The sequence below is a fragment of the Galeopterus variegatus genome, unplaced genomic scaffold (assembly GCF_000696425.1).
Source record: "Galeopterus variegatus unplaced genomic scaffold, G_variegatus-3.0.2 Scaffold7405, whole genome shotgun sequence".
NCBI lineage: Eukaryota > Metazoa > Chordata > Mammalia > Dermoptera > Cynocephalidae > Galeopterus > Galeopterus variegatus.
In genome coordinates, this window is record NW_007733516.1 from 83924 (window position 1) to 105422 (window position 21499).

A 21499-nucleotide genomic window follows, 5' to 3' on the forward strand; every position below is an offset into this window, starting at 1 on the left:
AATCTGTGTCGAGCACAACACGAAGGCCAGGCCTTTGCACCTAACAGCTGTGTGACCTGGAGTCAGTTTCCTGTCCTCAGCCCCAGTTTCTCATCCTTTTCTCATCTCTTCACAGGTTCTGGTAAGACCAGCAAAGACACAGGATTTGGTTTAAATTCTGGCTTTTCCACTATGTGTCTATCTGAATTTGGACAAGCTATGTTTCCTTCCTGGGACTCAGTTCCCTCATTTGTAAAGTAAGAGGAATTAAGATCTACTTCATAGGAATTGCTGTGAAGACTGAATAGGAGGCTGGATATAAGAGCATTGGCAGAGTGCCCAGCATACGGTCAGTGCTCAGTAAACAGTTGTTGGTTATTATTAAATGCAAAAAGTGTTCTGGACTTGAAAGACCGTATGAAGAAAAAAATTACTACCTATTGTCAATGTAGAGAGGTCTAGAGAGAGCAGAAATTGGGTCTAATGGGCACATGTTAGAGGAAACAGTTTGTGCTCTATCCAAGCAAAGAACACATAAAGATTGATGGGCAGACTCAGGAGGTAGTGAGATCCCTGTTCCTGGGGGTGTGCAAGCCCAAGCTAGGACAGCCCACGGTGGAGATAGTGAAAGGGAACCCACATGAGTCTGAGAAGGTAGAGGAGGGGACCCCAGGTCCCAGAACAGGCTCACCTGTGCCCAGGCGTCGGAACTGGAATCCCTGGGGAGAGGTGATGTAGGAGGCAATGGAGCCACTGGAGATAACCGTGTGCAGCACCTCCTGAATCTGAGCTCCGTCCGCATTCCCTTCCGAGCCCACATCCAGCTCCACAAAGACCCAGCCGTCCAGCTCCCTAGGGACGGGATGGGCAGGGAGCACGGTGAGAAAGACTTCTGTGCTCTCAGCTCCTCCATGAGGCCTCTACCCCGATGCTCAGGCCCTGTTCCTGGATAGCCTGTACCCAGAACAGGGTGATTTAAGGTCCAAATTACCCCCCTACCAATTCCCGATTCCACCAATAACGATTCATGCCATTAGGACTTTCCTGCCTCCCCTCCTGGTACCCAGACTTCTTTCCTATCCTGGTCAGCCCCCTCCAGGTTACCCTCCAGTCCCTCACCATACCCAGGGGGACCTTTCTCACTTGATGAACACCACGCTGACAACTTGGTCTCCAGGAATCTTCAAGTACTCTGACTCCAGCTGGGGAAGGACACAGCACCATCAGCCGCCAGATACCTTCGCCCCATCCCCAGTCCTGCCCCACCACACCCCCTCCACCTCACCGTGTCTACCACAGCCTCAGACACCTCTCGGAACTCCGTGGAGCCCGCATCCTCCAGCCGAGGGCTGTACTCAATGGAGTGAGTGAAATTTACCAGGGCCCGGAAATAAACTGTGGAAAAGGGAGGAGGTGTCATAGTGAGGGGCCCAGCCTGGCATGTGGTGGCCTCAGGCAGCTGGACCAATGGAGATGGCCCCACAGCTATGCCCAGCACTGCCCCAATGAGCACATGCCGTAGGGGCTCTGGCTGGCCTGTCCAGGGCCAAAGCTGAGGCCCCAACTTGAATGAAGGGCTTCAACTAACAGGGAAATAGCCTGACCTAGAAAACAAGTGATGGTGCAGGAGGGACTCCCAGCGGCTCAGGGGAAGGCTGGACGAGAGGGGTGGCTTCTAGAGAAGGCTGGCCTGGCACGGGAATTACTCGTGTATGACCAAAACATGCTTTGCCAGCCTTCCCTGGCCAGTTCCTACTCATCCCTCAGGACACAGCCACCACCTCCTCCAAGAAGACTGCCTGAACTGCCCTGGCTGGGTTACAGACCCCTCCTTGGGCTCCCCGGTGCCTCTGCTTCCCCCAGCAGAGCGCCTTCCACCTGCACCACATTATCTCCTGCTGGTTCCACATGGACCCCAGAGCATCACAGTAACAGTCAGGGGCTCTGGGTCAGCCACACCTCAGGCACTGACCTCACCTCACTGAGCTTCTGTTTCCTCCTCAGTTAAAATGGGGACATTAATTGCATTTACGACAGTGGTTGCTGCGAGCAGTAAATAACACCATGCTTATGGCACCAGCTCCCCATGCTCATGTGCAGCCCCTGGCACTGGGCAAACGCATGAGAATGAGAGGCTGTTGGCATCTTTCTCTTTCCACCACCAGACTTAAATTGATGTGGGGGGGGACGGACCCCGGGTCTCATTCACCCATATCTCCAGGGCTTTCATAGCACGTGGCACACACTAGGTGCTTTATAAGCAATGTCTGAATAAATTCACATCAGACTGGTGAGCTGGTGAGTGTACACACACAACTATTGTTTCTTAAGCACCTACTATCTACAGGACATTTTATACTCATCACATTTCATAATGCTCATGAGCTCATATATGCTATGAACACAAATATGAGCTGCCAGTGAATCATATATGTGTATGTACACACACATACATACACCCAGAGGCAGGCAGGTAGGAGATGCTGAATAAACACTGGCTGAATCAATTCATATCATATACCTACAGCATGCACAAACTGGTGTACACACACTCCCGATCACATTCACAGACTGGTGTACAGACACGCATACACTCGATCATTTCTGGAGCACCTATGATGTACAAGATATTTTTGATGCATTAAATCTCATAATGTTCATGAATTAAGGTGTAACTTATAAATAACAAGTTGATATGAGTTACAAATGAGTTTAAAATAGGTATGAAGTGCCTAGAACATAGCCTGGCACAGAGCAGGAGCAATATCCTGTGAGCTGTCATTATATGAAACGCAGCACAGCTTAGCAGTTAAAAGCCCAGCCCCAGGAGCAAAACCACCACTTACAGCCGTGTGACTTTGGGCAAGCACTTAACTGCTCTGAGCCTCAGTTTCCTCATCTGTAAAATGGGGATAGTAGTCGTCCCCACACACCCCCAAGGCTGTCTGTCATGAGGATTAAATAAGTTAATAAACGGTAAGTACTTACAACAGTGCCTGAAGCATAGTAGGGCCACAGGGTTGGCCGTAAGTTATTATCTCTGGCTTTTACAACAAACCTGAGGAATGGATTTCCCATCTGGGAAAGGCATTCATTTCCTTAACAAATCTATATTGAGGGCCTACCATATGCCAGCTGGTGCTTGAGAGAAGAGTGAGTGCAAAGTCCCTGAGGCAGAAGTGGGCTGAGAGAGATGACAGACAGCATGTAGGTGGCAGAGCAGGGAGTGGCACGGGCTGTGCTGACTGCCAGGCCTGTCTTCCTTCCACTTTACTCTCCATGCATCAGGCCCACAGGTGCACACGCCCCCGAGCCAGGACCTTCTCCCTCTGTGGCTCGTGCTAAGAAGCCCTGGGGGGCGAGGATGGTGCAAGGTGCAGGAATGGGCTCTTACAACCAGAGGGGGCTTGGGAAGGCAGTGCCACCTGTCCTGAACTACAGGGCCCAGGCTGGGCTGAGCTGCGCTCCTGGGTGCTGGCTGGGTGGGGCTCGGAGGCTGGAGTGGGGAGGCCATGAGCTCGGCCACAGAGGCCCCTTGTGAGCCAGCACAGAGGCCTATTGAGAGTCCCCCCACCCTGGCCATGGCCTCAGCCCCACGGCCCAGCACGGGTGAGGAGGCCGGGCCTCTGCCCAGGAATGTGCCCGCTCCCAGGGGAGGGGACTGGAGCTCCACAAAGCCCCTTTCTACTAGGGCCTGGGAAGGGCACGGACCTTCCAGCCTGACCCCACCCCGCTTCGTTGTTCCAGACCAGGAGCAGGTCAGGGCAAGCACCCTCTGTCCACCACCCTGAGCAGCCTCCCTGTGCAGCCAGTGCCTGAGGGTTGAGGCGGAAGGTGAAGCATGTCTGTTTCAGGAAGCAGCCCCTAGAGCTGAGGGTGCTGGAGCAGCTAGCAGGGGTGAGGCTGCTTGGGGGTACCAGCCTCTCCTCCTGGCTCTCCTTCTGACCCTAGCTGGAGACTTCACTTGGAGCCCAAGGCTGGAGGAGAGGCAGGCCCATAGATGTGCTGCACCCAGGGTGGGGTGGGGATGCACCTCTGACCACCCCTACCCCTGAGCAGGCTACCCTACCAATTCCCAATGCACATCTCTGCTCAGCAGAACTCCCCCCACATACGCACACCCCCAATCTCCAGCCCTGGGTCCTTCTGGGTCCCTTGGGTGGGGGCCTGGGATCAGCCTGTCCTGGGGTGGACACAGCTGCCTCCAGACTTCAGGGCCTTATAGTCCAGGACTGCTGCACCCACCCCTACCCACCAGCACCCCTGTGGGGAAGAGTGCCAGGGTCCCAGCCCACTGTGTTTAGATCCGTGAGCCCAGACAGGGCCTGATAAAGGTGGAACCAGCGGGGCAGGGGCAGTGACTGGCCACTGGACTCTGAAGGGAGGTGCCTCTGAGCCTCCTGTGCAACTCATGGCAAAGCGCAGGTTGGAGAGGAAGAGAACAGGGAGAAAGAAGAGAAAAGGAAGAGCGAGAGAGAGGACGGGAGGGAGGCAGACGCAGAAGCATCCCCAGCTGGCCCGGCCTGGGGCACTTGCCGAGGAGACTCCTCCTCAGGCTCCGAGACCAAAGTGACAGCCACAGGAGGGCAGCCCAGGGTGGCCCCGAGCCTTCGGAGTGGAGACGGAGAGAGGGCAGTGAGGGGGGACAGAGACAGCAAGGAGATAGAGAGACAGAGACAGAGGGAGGAAATGAGAGACAGAGACAAGGAGAGAAAGTGGGGGAGAGTGAGAGGGAGAGAAGGTGAGACAGAGGGGAACACAAAGGCAGAGGGAGAGCAGGAAAGATGGAGGCAGAGACGCGAGTCAAAGGGGGGCGGACGTACTGAGCCAGAGGGAGGAGGCACCGACAGAGACAGAGATATGAAGAGTAGGAAAGGGACAGCCCGAGGCAGGGAGGAGACGTGGATGCAGGGGTGGGAGCAGGACAGACAAGCGCGGAGAAGACAGAGTCAGGTCAGAAGACGGAGAGAAACTGGGTGGGGGGGGCAGAGCCAGGGGCTGCCAGGAGGGGTGCTGGCACATGGGGGGGCAGAGCCAGGGGAGCCCCAGCCGGCCTGAGGGAAGCGGAGAGGGGAAGAGCCATGATTCCAGGGCTCGGGGTGGGGCCAGGGTCAGGGGCACAGCCCAGGCATGGCCTGTCACAGTCAGGATGGCCCTTGCCTATCAGAGCAGGGAGGGCGCTGCCCTTGGGGAAGGCTGAAGTGGGCACACTGAGATCCTGAGCATCAGGGAGACACCCCTGTGCCTCCCAGGCTGAGAAGCAGCCCAGCTGCCTGGACCTGCCCCAAGGGCAGCAGCTGGTGCCAGGGTTTGGGCCTGGAGGTCTAAGGCTCTGCCTCTTCCCACAGGTCGGCTCACTCACAAGGAAGGGCACCGGCCCTGGTCTTGGGCCCTCCCCAGCTGCTGTTCTGCTGTTCCTTGTCCCCCGCTCCACTGCCCTCACAGCTGCTTCTCAGGGAGGACAGGTGGGCTGGCAAGGACTACTCAGTGAGGGAGGGTGGCCGCAGTGGGCAGCCCCATGGGAGGGGCAGAGCTGTTTCTGAATGGACAGGGTGGACTAGACTGGGGCCTCACAGGCAGGCCTGGCTTGGCAAGAGGCAGCTCCCAGGGATACATCAGCACAGGCCATTAAGGGATGTGGTGTGTGTATGTGGGGCCCACCTGACACTCCCACTCCCAGGCCTCACCCCACTCCCAAGCATGCTGTACCCTGCAGAGACCTACCCGTGGAAAAACTTCAGGCAGAGTCCAAGTCCAAGCACCAGGAAGTTGCGGTCAGGACCAGGCTACTAAGGGACCAGCCCCCCTGCCTGAGCTGAGCCCCTGCTCCATCCTTAGCCCTGATCACAGAGTGTCCCAGGCGCTGGCTTCCAGAGAGGACAGTTGGAACCCTGTGGAGCTGCTGGGTCTTGTCACAGGCTAGTTCCTTCCCTGCCCAGAATCCAAGGGTGGGCAGCCAATGGAGGCCTGACTCCTCTCCCTCTACAAAACCCCAGCTCTCCTTCCCAAGCCAGGAGCCCTTGGCTTCCAGCAGGTGACCCACCCTAAGGCAGGGTTCTCTCCCAAGTCCAGGGTGAGGCTGATTCTGTTCCTGCCAGCTCTGTTGGCCTGCCTGAATGCCCTATTTCTTCACAGAGGCCCCTCTCTTCTGCCCACCCCTGCCCAGTAGCAACCATTCCCAAGGAGGGGAAGGACTGGACAGCTGAGCTGCCGTGGGAGGTGAGAAGTTTGCTTTGAATGCTGAGCACTGGCTGGTTTTCGTTCCCCATCAGAACTGGGCTTTTTCTGTCCACTGCCCTGAGCCTTGTGCCTATGACACAGGCAAGCAAAAATCTGGCCATCCCCACCTTCCAGGGGCCTGCCAGCCAGTCCACACAACTGTCATTCAGCAGGTAAGAGAGTACCCTCATTCCTCCTTGCAGTACACCCCCCAGGCAGGCACAAGGAGCACCTGAGGCTCAGGAGATGGAGCTGTGTGGCTGGGAGACCTGCTCTGGGCTTCCCTGGAGGGCAGGATGGAAACCTGCCGGATGCCCTCAGCCACTTACCCATCTGGAAGTCACCGCTGCCCAGATCCCCACTGCCCAGGCCATCTGCAAACAAAAAAGGGACTTATTGAGCAACGACAAATACTTGCTGAGCACCTACTGGGTGTCAGACACTGCTCTGGACACCTGGCACACAGTGGGGAAAGGTCATGAAAAGACAAGTGGTTACCCTCCTCCTCTATGCCTAGGGAGGGCTGGCCTGTAAAAGTCAGCTTGGAAGCCTCCAGCAGAGAGGGTGTGGACTGAGGCCCCAAACTCCGGGGCTTAATGATCTGTCCAATGGCTGGAGTGGGAGAGGTCAGGTCAGACTGGCCTCCAGACGAGGACAAGGAGGAGATGGGGTAGAGGGGTGGGCAGTCATCCCAGGCTGTGCATCGCCGACCACTGCCGTCAGTCCTGGTCAGGGACCAGGGCTCAGGAAACACAGAGCCTGTCTCCTGAGGTGCCACCTTGGGCCAACTTCCTAGGGCCTCTTTAAGGACCAGTGGGCAGAACCACGACTCCACCCCTTGCCCCTTCACGCCAGCATGGGAACCGTGGCTCACCTCCTGAGGCATCGTCAGCCAGCAAGTCCTCGTCGTCGGAAAGGTATGAATAGCTCCAGCCAGCCCGGCCCATTGTGCCGGTCTCCGTGTCCTCCGGCAGAGACAAGCCATCGTACGCTCTCAGCCCAAGGGTCACCTGTGGGAGATGACATGGCTGATTAAGTCACACTCTCCAGCTCCTGCCAAGCCCAGGGCCCTCCCCCTCACTTCAACAAGGGCCCAGAGTCTCACCTCAAATCCCCCCAGTGGTTAAACTAGATTTTCTCTGGCTAAGAGAGCTGGGCTGGGACTGAACCACTGTTTTTGTCTCAGTTTCCCCAAATCTCATTGGCTCCTGGAGGCCTCAGAGCACAGCCCTGCAAATTCTGAATGAATCCTCAAATAGAGCAGACAATAAAATTTAAATCACTTTGGTACATGACACTCCTCTTCCTTTGGAGAAAGCAAGGGACATCCAGGACATGAGTGAGTAAATGGGGACACACACTGATAAGGAGGGGCCTGGGCCAGCAGAGATGGTGGACATGGGCAGGTGGAAGGGTATCCAGGGTCAGCATGGAAGGGGACACAGGCAGAAACTGAGGATGAATCGACCAAAGCTGTTGCCTCCAGCAGCAGCTCCGCCCCAGCCATCTTGGCCACCTCTTTCTGCCTCAGTCTAGCCTCCAAATCTCCAGGACACAGGCAGTGACTTCCACTGCGTTGGAGAATAAGCTCTGGCAGCTGTACTGACAGTCTCATCTGAGGCCCAGTGTGGGGGGTGGGGCCCAGCAGCTGGGCTGAATGGGGGCAGGACAGGCATGGTGTCACCCCACGTGACCCCAGGCTACCAGTGAGCCCAGCACAAGCTCCACCTAAGGCTCCTGTCCTGCACAGGGGCTGCAGAAGGGCCCTAGCAGCTATAACACCTGCTTCTTTCTCAGGTGTGGGTGAGAGCAAGGAATGCTTCTTGCCCCTTACACAAGATCGAGATTTTTCGAAAAGAGTTTTACCAGGTAGCAGAGGAAAACAAACCCAGCGCAGCCCCAAGGGGCCCCGGAGCCTGCAAGCACAAACATGCACAGATTCACTGAGGCCCCAAAGGCATGTCCAGCCCCAGATGGCCTGGCATGAGGGCCTCAGGCCCTGCCCTCCCTAGCCTGGTCAGAAGGAAATAGTCTCCCTTGTGAAAACCAAACCCACCGGCTAGACAAGGTGGTGAGGCCCCAGCAGGAGGGAAAAAAGAGGAGACAGCCAACCCCCACTTTCCTCCGCACCCCCCGCCTCCACACAGTCCACGTCCCTCATGCCTCCGGCCTCTTCTCAAGCCAGTCCCTTCCTCCCTGTTTATTGGGCTAACTCCAACCCATGCTCCAAAATCCAGCTCAAACATCATTTCTAACGACTTAGTCGTAAAAAGGAACGAATGACTGATAAGCACAGCCAGGTGGGTGACTCAAACACATCATGCTGAGTGAAAGAAGCCAGATACAGAAGACTACAAGACATAGGAGTCCATTTAGAGGAAACTCTAGGGGGAAAAGTCTAATCTATAGAGACAGAAAGACCAGTAGTTACCTGGGACCAGGGGCAGGCTAGGAATGACTGGGAAGGGGCACAAGGAAACCTTTCGGGGTGATGGTTCTCTAGGTGTATATGTTTCATTCTCATTATTGAATTCTATGCTTAAAACAGGTACATTTTATTTTGTGTGATTTACACCTCAATGAAGACGACTAAAGAGATAATCTCCTCTGGGAGACACTGTCCTGACTTCTTGACCTCCATAGTCACCTCTACCCCCAGGCTGGGTTCTGGGCTCTCCTGGGCTCACACTGTTATTGTCTGTATCTCCATTGGAATGAAAGCACCTTGAAGTTAGGGGCTGTGATTAATTCATCTCTGTCTCTTCAGCACCCTGTGTTCAATAAATAGTTGAATGAATGAATGAATGGACAAAAATGTCATCCCCTATTAATTCCAGCAGCTTCCTGAAGATCACTTGCTTTGGAGGTGCCACCCACCCCCACGCAGTCTATATACATCCTTCTGCCTAGGCTGTGAGCACCCTGGGGCAGGGGCTGGGTGCCATTTGGTCATCATTGTTTGCAGTGCTACCAAGCCTTGGGTAAGGTCTGCACTGCCCACAACTTATTCCCTGCTGTGGCCTAATGCCCCTTCCCCCAACACTCCATGGGCAAATACCACCTCCTGGTCCTTCTCTCCCATCCTCTCCCTCTGCACAAGTGCCCATCCCTGTCCTGACTGGTGACCAGCAGATTTCTAAGCCATGCCCACAGGGTCTGCATCCAGGAGTATGCTTTAGAACCTCTAGGAATGGGTGAGAAACACAGATTCCTGGGCCCCTTTTCAGAGCCACTGAGTCAGGTTCTCCCTTCCCAGGCAGGACGGTTATATTGTGCATGCCTGGAGATTCTGACAGCCACTGGTTAAGAATCACAAGACCAGCCCCCTACCAAGAGTTCTGCCTCCTTCCCTGGGTAGGGATATAGGGCAACGTTCCTACTGGCTGGAGGGTGGGTCTTAAGCAGGCCCTGATGGACCCTAGGGGAGTATGAGGCTAGGGCTGGTGCAGGAGCACTGACTCTGAGCAGAGGAGGTTCGAGGGGACAGGCTTACAACCTCCCACCTGGGAAAGGCTCTGTATGACTGCCACTCCCACCCCCTCCCCATGAAACCAAGGCTATGGAAGGCACGCATGGGTCACAGAGATTCCTGGTACCCCCTAGACACTGTAGACACTGCTGTCTGGAAAGGGAAACCCTGGTGGTAAGCAAGGTCTGGTGCTTTTCCCAGGGAGGGAGGAGCCAGGGGGCTTGGAACCGGACAGGAAATAGCAAAGTGAGACTCAACATGGAAAAAATGCCAGGAACACACATCTGCTGTGAGAGGGGAGAGAATCCAGAGCATGTTGAGGCCTGGACAGAAGTCCTCCCCACACGGAGAACCCCAGGGAACAGACTCTTCTGTATGCCAGCCTGCCCCTGCTTGTAGACCCCTCCCAGGATCCACGGATGCAGGGTCAAATCAGGGCCTGTAGCAAGAGAGAAGACAGCAGGAACAGACGCTCACTTGTAGAAAGCTGAAGATCAAAAGGTTCCAGTGCCATATTCACATCTTGGAGGGGAGATGGATCTCTAGATAGGAAAGAGGCTCCCACAGACAGCAAAAGGAGCTTGAGACTTGACCATGGAAGGGAACTTGGATCCAGACCTGGGAAGTCCAGGATCTACTTGGGGAATAATAAGAGCTAAATTTTATTGAGCACTTACTACACGCCAGGCACTCCTAATCCAGGTTGTAGGTGGTAAACGACCCCACCAGAAAGAGGAGAAATTAGCAGAGAGAGGCAGGTGATGTGCTTGAAGCTAGCACATGGTAGAGCTGGGATTTGGAGTGTGGTATCTGGCTCCAATGCCTAAAATCTTCCACTGGGCCACCCTGCCTCTGTGACCAAGGGTGTGGAATGGGCTAGAACTGAGGTCACTGAGAGTCACTCTTACACTGCACCTCGGTTTATAGAGCACTTCCTCAACCTAGTGTCCTCTGAGCTGACAATTACCCCTTTGACATGGTTGATCAGGTGTAAATGGCCCCCTTTCACAGTCAAAAGAATTGAGGCCTGGGAAGAAGTGACCTGTCCAGCTTTTAGGGAGGTGGTTCCTACCCCACCCCAAGCCCTCTGCTCACCAGGAAAGGAAGTAGGGCTGGGGCTGGACCTCTAGGCTGGCCATGAGGCCTAAGCAGAGGGCAGGACCAGGAAGCCCAGGGTTGGCCAGTCCCTGTCCCCAACCTGACCAGCTCCTAGGATGGGTCTATGGGATACCCGAGCTGGCGGTGGCCTGGACCCCTGCAGCATGTGCCTCGGATCCCAAGGAAGGCTATCATCAGCTCCAAGGTCAGAGCAGAAATAGAAGCCAGGCTTCCTGTCCTCCAGCCGGGTCTCCAACCAGTCTCCAGCCGTGAGGGAGCCCAGCTTCCTCCCAAAGGAACCCAGTACTTCAGGCTGGCTGGTGGGGCTGGAGAGGAGGAGTCTGGAGGGCAGACCTGGGCCAGAGAAGAAGGAGTCAAGCAGAGAGGGGGATTTTCCAGACCCTGCAGGTTCCTGGTGGGGGAAGTAGCAGGGGGAGCAGCTGACTCATCCAGGCAGAGGACTGTTCTAACATGCTGGGAACAATTGCTTGGGGTTAGATATGGGCAGGGTGGGCCCGCAATGGGCAGGCACTCCCTGAACACAGGCGGGGGCCAGACTTGCAGGGTACCAAAGAGGCAAGGGGCTTCTGGGAGGCACCCCCTCCTTGAGGGTGGGTGTGTCCAGGCCCTCCTGGTGAGGATGAGGGCACACATGGAACTCCAGGTCCAAGTCTTGCAGAGGCCAATGGGGACAAGGGATGGAGGCTGGACCTTCCTCTCTTGGCCTAGGTGAGGATGTCAAGCAAGCCAAGGCTGGCTTGGCAAGGACTCAGATGGAGGAGAAAGGTGGAGCCATTGGAGAGGGGCACAGATGGTGGAGCAGGTTTGGGGCATGGGGAAGGTAGAGACACAGATAGAGGATACAGGGGTTTCTAAGCGGGAATTGCTGGCCTTGCAGAGGTTACATGTGTAGATAAGCTGGGGCTGCTGGAACCGAAGCTGCAGGAAGATGCAGCACAGAGAAGAGATGCCAGTATGAAGATCCAAAGTCTGCCAAGGGCTTTCTTCATGCCGGGCCCTGTCCTAAGCACCATCTCAATCAATCCTCATGGCCACCCCAGGGAGGGCTGGCACTACAGGGACACTATGCCTCATCCGTAAGAAGGGAAATCCACAGAGCTCTGAAAACCAAAAGAGTTTTTTTTAAATATGTTTATAGCAAGCTCATTTGGTGCCAAGTCCTGACCTGAACTAACACGAAGCTATTAATAGCTGATTTGCTCTACTTTGGGCGAACAGTCATACATTTTACTGCAGCAGTATTCATGTGTCTGAGCATGGGGTGTGGCCCCAGACTCCACTGAGGGTGTCACATCACAGCTGGCACATCCTCTATGTCACCTTTCTCAAACTTGAAAACTTCTGAATTCCAAAACACATCTGACCCCAAGGGTTTCAGTTAATGGACTGTGAGCTTATATTATTATTATTTCCATTCTGCAGATGAGAAAACTGAGGCTCAGAAATGGTTATCTGTGTAAATAGGATCAAGCAAGTAAGGTACTCAGGGTAGTGCCCCATATATAGTAAGTGCTCCATAGTGTTTGAATTAGTACCATGCAGAGGGCGCAGGGTAGAGCTGAGGGGTGGGAGGGGATGATGGGTGATACATGGGGTGCTGGGGGTGAGGGATCAGGCCAGGGGTTGTCTCCAGGTCTGGGATGAAGAGAAGGGTCTTGCCCCGCTATCCAGGCCCTGGGCTGCCTGGCCAGGCGGGGCCCTGGCTGGGGGTGAGCAATAGAGCTCAGTTCCAAAGCTCAAGGTATTTGCCTGTTCAGAGGCTGACTCTGGGACAGACCCCGGGGGCTTTGGGCTTCTCCAGAGACATTCTTCACATGCCTTGGGCAGCCAGCCCACTGCCTCCCTCCTCGTGGCTGAGACCCCCACCACCCCCACAGATAGGCAGGAAGGTCTGAGCACCGCTCAGTCCCCAGGGCGGCTGCAGCTGCCCAAGGCAAGGTTCCAGGCATCTGGAGCTGGAGTGAGCTCACCCCATCAAAATCCAGAGACAGTGCGGGGGCGGGGGGACAAATAAGCCCCTGCCTGCCCACCTGCCTCCTTCCTCCAAGGTCTGCCACACAGACTCTATCTCTAGGGAGGGACATGAACCCAGACAAGTTCCCCCTCCCACTCTGCCATGATATAAGCTCCCAGGTAACCCCCAAACAGGTGATACCCCTACTCTGCTACATCCTAGGCCCCAGATACAGAGTCAAGGTGCCCTGCCCCCCACCCAGGCCACACGGTGCCCTGCCCACGGGCAGCAGACAGCAAAGGGGAGGAATCTGTCAGGGCAGCACTTTGTTGTGCAAACTGCCAGGGGCGGGTGAGCCCAACACAAAGACCGAAAGGCCTTTAATCCCCTGGCAGTCAGAGAGGGGCGCCGGGCCGGAAAGGAGGTGGCCCAGCCTCCTCTGGCCTCCTCTGGCATGCCTGTGCTGCCCGTGCCACTCGGGAGGCCTGCCAGCTTCTCACACTCGGGCCCCAAGGCGGCAGGACCTTTGCCAGCCAGCCAGCCAGGAAGAATACCAATCCCCAAAGGGAGAATGGCCGACGTTCATCACGTGCCACTACATGTCAGGTGCTGAGCTAAGGTCTTTACAAGCTTATGTCACTCAAATCCACAACAACCCCATGAGGTGGATACTAGTGGCACGCCCACTTCGCAGATAAGGAAACTATGCTCAGTGAGACAAATCACCTGCCCAAGGTCACACAGCTAAAGCAATGGGAGTTGAGCTGGAAACCAGGGCTCCGCTGGGCCCCTCTGCTGGGCTCCCACTCCTGTACTCTGCCAGCAGGCCTCTGCTTCTGACCTCTGACTCCTGACCTCCGTCTGCTCATACTAAGGCCTGGCAACTAGGAGGCTACATTCCTGCTGGGACCCTATGGAGTACTTGAAGCAGGCCAGGGCCTTTAGTGGGGGCCAAGGGAGCAGGAATCTAGGGTCTGGAGTTTCTAATCCCAGGTCTGCCATGTGGCCTTGGACAAGCCCCACTGACTCCCTTCCCTTTTAGCAAATTTTAGCAAGCCCCAACCCTATGTGCTGGGCATCCACACCAGTCATTTGGTCAAAGTGAATATAAACACCAGGAAGGCAGTGACTTTGATCTGTTTTGATCACTGCTGCCTCCCCAGAACAGAAAACACATAGTAGGTACCCAAAAAAACATGTTGACTCACTGACAGACTGAAATTGAACTTGCCCAACAACCTGAGGGAGGAATTGGCCCACCTGACAGAAGAAGGTGAAGTCCAGAAAGAGAAAGTAGGGACTTGCCCAAGGTCGCACAACTAGGAAGTGTCAGAATTATCCCTGGGCCTCAGTGCCCCTTCGATAACATCAAAACACCTCATCCTGAGAAAAGACAAGGACTCAGTCACGTGATCCCTGCTTTCCCTTCTAAGTCACCTCCTGCCCTTGGACAACAATCTCTCTGGGCCTCAGTTCCCTCAGTTATAAGCTGGGAGCCAAAACACCCTGCTTGCCTCCTTCCCGGGCTGTTGGGAAAGGCAAGAGGAATGGGGGGTGACCTCTTCAAGAAGCACGGTCAGTGAACTCTGAAGCTGTCTGGCCCTTTCCTAGGTGGACCTGATGTGGTCCCTGGTTTGGAGGCCCCTACAACGTCGCTGGGGTGGGCACCCAAACCGGTCTGCTACTGACCAGGTGGAGGACCAGCAAGAGCAGTTGGTCTCTGAGTCTCAGAGATAAGGGGCCAGCAGGGTGGGGGGCCAGACGCCAGGCGTGGTCAGACATCCCAGATTGCAGGCCTCCTCGGCCCAGTTGCTGAGCAGCCTCAGCTTCCTCACCCGTAAAAAAGGAAAATCAATCACACCCATCCCATAAGGTTCAAGTGAAGACTCTTTGACCTCTACCTACTGAGGACCTACTATGTGCTGAGTCCTGGGGATAAGATGGTGAATCAGACACAAGGACACAGACCACTGAACCATGTGATGACGACACAGTTTGGGGAGAGTTCTGAGGGGGAAGGGCAGGGGCTGGGAGAAGCCAGGGGAGGCTCCCCTCACTAAGCAAGGCAGGTGGGAGGCCGGGGCAGGTTTCCCAGAGAAAATGACAGCTCAGCTGGGCCTGAAAGATGCCACCTGAGTGAGGTGGAGAGGGGAAGAGAGTATACCAGACAAAAGGAGGGCACATGCTAAGGCCAAGAGGCAGGAGAGCAAAGGCACACTGGAGGGACAGGGAGAAGTCTGATGCAGTGGGACATGTGTGTGGGGAGCAGCCCGAATGGGTTTTTGCACTTAAAAGTGCTGTGCCCTCAGTTGTGCTGTGTCAGCTGGTGCTAGTTGCAGAGGTCACATCTCCGCCCTCCCTGCACAGTCCCTGCACTCTTCTCTAGACCCCACAGACACCCCAATAATGGGCTTCCCATGGCAGCTAGAAGAGCTGCCTACCAGGTTACAAGGAGGAAGCAGGAAGCCACCAGGAAATGCCCCTGCCCCACCCATGTGCCAGGTGTGGCCAAAGTGACTGGTGTGGCCCAAGTGGAAGCAGCTTCCAGACTGGGCTGCCCAGCAAGACTGTCTCCCGGGGGTTGAACATTATCTGCTAAGCACTGCTGGTGCCAATCGTGCTTACAGCATTCATGTGGCCGCCTCCTGCCTGCAGCCCAGCCTGTGTCTCAGTTCTCCGGCTCCCGGTGACCCTGCTGCTGTAGAGCACAGGCATGTCTGTGGGGCTTCAAGGCCACACCAACGTGGCTGGGATTGCCCATGCCCTCCTGGGTCACTGCCCACGCATTTTATGAATGAAGCCTCTAGCAGAGCACCACGCCTGTGGGAGGATGGAGGAAACATCCCATATATTGTTGTTGAAATGCAACACCACTGACAATGACCACTGCCTGAGCCTGGTAGGTTAGGCCTTTCCATTGCTCTCCGCTTACCAAGATCAGCCTTATTACGGGGACCAAGTACTATGCAATCTGCATGTGCACACGTGCACACCTGCGCACACACACCCCTCCCAGCCCCTTTCGCCCCTGTGCTCTCCCTACTTCCTGCCTTCTAGCCACATTTATGTCCTCAATAGCCCTCAAACGCACCAAGCTCCTTCCAACCTCAGGGCCTTTGCACTTGCTGTGTCCCCGCCTGGGACACTGCTCCCACATATATCACCACTGGCTCCTTCTCTTCCTCCAGTTTCAGCTCAAATGTCACCTTTTCAGAGACCCAGCCTGACCACATGCCAGGCCTGGAATCTCTGACAGCTCTCCCTGCTCTTCACTGCACCTCATTACTTGACAGCGCCTTCTACACACATGTACACACTTATCTGCTTACGAGCTGTCTCCCCACCTAGAAGGTTCCATGAAGGTGGGACTTTGTCCATATTCCTCATTGTTCTTTCCCCAGCACTTGGCACATAGTAGATGCTCAATAATATTTGTTAAATTAATAAGTGGGATTTACAAATGAGGAGACTGTGGCTCAGAGAGCTGACTCGCCCATAGTCTCAGAGTTGGAAGAACCGAGACTTGAACCTAAGACCCTTGGTTCTGAAGCCAGAGGAATGTGTACTACCTGATCCCTCCTCCTGCCATCTCTTTGGCCGCTGCTGAGGCCCATCTCTGGGGGGACAAGAGGCTGCCCGTGGTCACTGAGGATTGTCCTAGGGAGTGGGCGGGAGCCTCGGAGGCGAGCAGGGGCCAGAGCTGTGTCTCCAGGACCTTGCGCAATGCAGCCAGGCCTCAGTGAGTCCACTCAGCACTCGCTCCCGTGGGCATCGGCAACAGGAAAAAACAGGCGACGGCAGCCCCACAGCTGCGGCCAAGGAGGCCAGCTCCCCCTGCCCCCAGGGCTTTCCTCGTCTGCATCCTGGGGGTGGGGAAGCAGGCAGGGCTGAGCCCATGGTTGACACAGGCCTTTGGGCAACAGAGGTGGAGATAAGAGGAAGGGCCCCCTCCTCGGGAAGTGCCCCCGTCCCCGTTCCTCATGACTAATGTCCATTCCAGGACACAATAACTCTGGGACAGAAATAGGTATGGGGGAGGGTCCTGTAGACAAACACATCTGAGAAAGGCTGGTTCAACAAAGCTGAGCTGGTTTCCTAAGTCCTAAATGCCTCAGACAACATGGTGAGGGGAGTGGGAGGGCAACTATTTAGTGTTTCCCAAACTTGCTTAACTTGAAATCCTTTCTTCACATAAAGTTCATTGGGCTAGGGTTCCACAGAACACACTTTGGGAACCCTTACCCCAAACAGTGCCTGTCCCTCAGGGAGCCTTAAGTAAGGCTTTAGATGTAAGAAAAGCTGCTCCCCTCCACCCAGAGGCTATAAAAAGGGGGTTCTGGAAGGACAAAAGCCACAAGGCCCCATGGAATGAAGTGCTGATGGAGGAAAAGCAGGCCAGGTCACAGGCTAGCTGGTAGAAGGGGTATGTTCTCTTCTCAGGGTGATGCTCTCTCACCTGAGAAACCCCAGATAGGATCTGCCCCTTCCCTCCCTGCCGTCACCTTCTGGAGTGAGTCCTGCCAGAGGGGGCAGAAAGGGTGGCCCAGCACCTGGTCACTCCTGGACCACTGGAACCATCCAGAGGTCTGAAGGTACCTGTGCCCCACAGATGGAGGGAGTTGAGTTCAGCTGCTGAGTGCAAAGAACGGGACTGGGGCTAGCTGCAGGGGAGGAGGGGGGCATGACGGACCGAGGACGGGGCTCCCAGCTCAACCTGCTCCATCGGGCAGTCTCTTCCCTTCTCTGGGCCTCAGACTCCACCTGTGTCAAATGAAGTAGGCCTAGATCACAGCTTTCCAGTCTGTCCTCAGCAGCCTTGGGACTCTGGAGAGGGCGTGAGGTAGAAGAGGGAGAATGGAAGGGTTTGGGCCCCTTCCCCCAAATACTCACTGCAATTGAAACAAATCCACCTTTTTCCATTTTATATTCTGCCCTTCTATATAATACGTCTCATTCAGCCCCTGGTTAGCTAAGGCCATGAGCACATCATTTCACCTCTCTGTACCTCTGTTTCCTTATCTATAAAATGGATATAATAGTTCATAGTAATAGTATCTACCTCCCAGTGCGGTTGTAAGGGTTAAGTAAAAATGTAAAATGCTACAATAGCACTAGCACATGGTGGATGCTCTATAACCGGCTGCTGTGGTTTTTTACTGTAAGTTTGATTGAAATAAGGCTTTCACTGTTTAATAAGTTTGAAAGCTATCAACTTAGATGATCCCAAACGTCCCTTCTGGTTTCGACATTTTAGAACACTGAAACCCTGACACATTTGGATTCTAAATTCTAGGCTATGACTATCACCAGCAAAGGGAGCAGGATTAAAGGAGGGAATTACAAAGTCGGAACGAAGCCATGAGGAGCCTGACTACAGGGAACTGCCCAGCAAAGGGTTACTATTATCATCCTCATCATTGATTGATTTATATCTTCCTCCCACTCTGTTCCCAAAAGACTTCATGCAGCTTACAAAGATGCACACGTAACAGCAAGAGAAAATTAACTACACATATGTAAGAAAAATTCAGGCAGGACAGACAGGAGTCTGGAGTGAGGTGAGTAGACAGAAAGCACATGCCAAATCCCAGAGATCTGGGGAAAGGACAACTCATTTGGCTCTGAGCTTTCCAGTGGCCAATGGGAAGAAGGAAACCTGACCGGCCCTTAGATTCTGTGTCCCATGAGTTAAAAACAAACCCGTTGCTTAGAAGAAGCACAACTATTCCTGATACTGAGACAGGGAATGTCCCGAGAGACAAGGCTTGTCTGGCACCCTTCTTTGCCTTGTCAGTGGGGCTGGCATTCCCTCTGAGTCCACTGACCATGGCCCTTTGAGACTGAAGCCAGGGGCAGAGACTACAGTGAGCAAAGATCCAGGGAGACCAGAATGACGGTCCAGGGAGTGACCCCCCCTGCCGCTGAACCTCACCCCAAAAAACCAGCATCCTTGATCTGTGTAGTATTACCCATCGCTCCCCAAGCCTGAACACAGCCAGTGCCCAAAATAGACAGAGCAGGAGTGTGTGCCAAAAGGCCCGGGGTGGGGGCCCTGGCTAGGTCCGCCCATGGGAGGGCCCGGCAGGCCAACGCACACATACCCCTGGCACACAAAGGGCACCTTCACATGGGCACATAGCCCTCCCTGGGAGTCCCCCACCCACCAGGCTCCCCTGTCAGCTGCACGTTGCTCACGCAGAGCCCAGTCTGCTGATCTGCCCTTCCCACAAGGCGGGCCTTCCTGCAGGAGCCAAACAGAAAAGTTTACAGAAAGGCAGAAGCATCACCAGTACCATATAGGGAAGTGCTTGGAGACCTCTTCCCTGCTCCCCACCTCCAGGATCAGCCTCCCTCAGGATCCTGCCTGGGTCCCCCAGCTGCAAGCCAAGACAATGGGGCCTATTCTGGGCTGCACGGGGTATTTAAAGCTTGGCTGGGCCTTGTCCCTGGGGAACAAAAGGCCTTGCCCTCAGCAAGACCTTCCTGAAATTGTTGCTGCCCAGACTGTGGCGGCTGCATCCCATACTGTTCTCAACCTCTCCTGCCAGGCCCTGAGGCCCTGTGCATTTTGACACAAGTGCCTCCTCCTCTAGGAAGACCCCAGGGCTCAGCAGCACTGCTTGAGACCTCAGAAAAGCTGTGTCCTGGTCCCTGATCTGCCACTGATCTTCTCCGGGTCCCAGTTTTCTCATCTGCAAAACGTCCATATTAATCTCAGTGTGTGAAAACATGCCAGAGGCTTCTGTAGTTAAGACAAAGTCACTTCTACTGTGTAGGATGGAGGATAAGCAGGGTCAGGAATTCTGACTGTTTTGTCAGTGCTCTTTCTCTAGCACCTGGCACACAGTAGGTGCCAAATATTTGCTAACATAAATATTTGAGAAATGTGTCTGTATCCCTCCATAGAAGCACTCAGAGTGCTGGGTACACAGGCTGTGAATGCTCCTTAAGAACAATGTTGCTAGCTCTCATTCTGAGCACGTGGAACATGTCAAGCCTATGCTAAGCACCTTATGTTAATCACCTGCTTTAACATCCCAGGACGTAGGTACCATCATCTTATTTCACAAGCAAGAAAACGGGAGTTCCACGCTAGGTCACTAAGGAGTTTGCCTGAGGTCCTACAACTACTAAATGGCCAAGCCATGAGTCAAACCCAGGAACCCTGAAGCCTCCATCTTCCTGCATAAACACACCTTGAAGAAAAGCACGAGGAAGACACTGTGCTGGGAGCCAGGGACCTGAGTTCAGCCACTAAGTAGCTGTGTGACTGCAAGCAAGTCACTTAGTCTCTCTGAATCTGTTTCCTCTGCCATAAAAACAGGCACATTAACTCCTATTTCTTCAGGTCATCAGTAGGATCAAAGGAGCTAAAGGATGTTATTGTGTCCCTGTGCTAGCCCCGCCCCCTCCCCAGAGGCAGCAGCTGTGAAGGATGGTGGGAAGATTTGATGGGAGGAGGGTGCCCAGCGCTGGTTCTGGAACAAGGCTCAGCAGCTGCTGACAACAGCTGGTGAGCATTCTGGGCCCGGCCCAAGCAGGGGAAGAAGGAGTGAGTTGGGAAGTCACCCCTGGCCCTCCCTTGTCACTGTTCCCCACTGACAGCTGCTGGAGCTTCAGGGCCAAGGGCCCCACAGCAGGCGGGAGTAGTTGTGGGCTGGGAATGTTGTAGGGGGCGGGGGGAAGGCTGGCTCGGGTCATCTCAGTCCTCATGCTGCCAATTGCTCAAATGCCAGGGTGCCCGGCCCACTGGGCCCACTGGCTAGGACACAGGCCTCACTGCCCTACACCACAGCCCTTTACCCAGTTCCCTGGGATGCCTGGCGTGAGGGTGGAGGGGCTGAAGCAAAGGTCTGTGGGCTGAAAATGGCTTACCTGGAGCTTGGAGTGCCCCAGGGACCCCAATGGTGAGGTAAGTAAGCAGGGCTGGGTGGGAGGGGCGTCCTAGGAGAGGTCTGTGGTCTTCCTGGTGAACGGCTCCAGCTGCAGGCCTTCTTGGAAGCTGTGAACTTGGCTTACCCCAGGCCTCAGCCCCCTCAGCTCTTGGCCAGCCCAGCTCGGCTCCCATCTTAATGCCAAGCCTTTCCAGCCAGCTCCAGCCCACGCGGCTCTCCCTCCCGTGAACTCTCACATACCCATAATTATGATTGACCTTATTTTCCAAAGCAAAAATCAAGAAACTGGCTACTTCTGGGTGTCAGAAGCAGCCTGGGAGATGCAGTTTGTATGTAGAGGTATTTAAAGTTCTGAGACATGTTAATAGTTTTGGAGGAAGACTACTATATTTATTCTATATTATTAAAAAATCAAAGCCATTCTAGGAAATGCATGTTGGCCACATGCCACCCTAAACCAGTTGGAGGAGACAGAACACCCTAGTCTGGCAACTCCTCGCTGTATGGCCCTGAGCAAATCACTTGTCCTCTCTGAGCCTCTGTTTCCTCATCTGTAAAATGAGAATAAAAATGACCACCTCACAAAGCTGCTGTGAAGATTCAACAGGACAACCTAAGTGCATAATGCCTGGCACTTACTAGGTATAAGTGTCACTTCCTCTCCTTCCTCCCCCCCACCCCCACCTACACAAGAGCTCACACACCAAGAGAGTGAGCTCTCCAGAAACCCCTGGAGAGAATAATGCCTGCTCTGCCCTCTCAAAGGCTAGGTAGGACTCAAGAGAGACCTGCCCACAAAAGGTTCCAACACATTCCTGGATCCTGGACTGCAGTCTGGGAGTGATCATCTAGCCCAAAAGCAGC

General features: G+C 54.7%; 1 protein-coding gene across 1 annotated transcript in view; it reads right to left on the minus strand.

Moving 5' to 3' along the window:
• HSPG2 (heparan sulfate proteoglycan 2) overlaps positions 1 to 20453 on the minus strand; it is a 77627-nt gene extending 57174 nt beyond the window's left edge. The window contains exons 1-8 of the mRNA XM_008591921.1: positions 20344 to 20453; positions 18905 to 18981; positions 10899 to 11119; positions 7073 to 7208; positions 6528 to 6572; positions 1265 to 1374; positions 1123 to 1181; positions 671 to 831 (exon numbers count right to left, since the gene is read on the minus strand). Coding sequence (XP_008590143.1) covers positions 671 to 831; positions 1123 to 1181; positions 1265 to 1374; positions 6528 to 6572; positions 7073 to 7208; positions 10899 to 11119; positions 18905 to 18981; positions 20344 to 20453 — 919 coding nt within the window. The remainder of the gene's footprint in view (positions 1 to 670; positions 832 to 1122; positions 1182 to 1264; positions 1375 to 6527; positions 6573 to 7072; positions 7209 to 10898; positions 11120 to 18904; positions 18982 to 20343) is intronic.
• Between the last annotated feature and the right edge of the window lie 1046 nt (positions 20454 to 21499).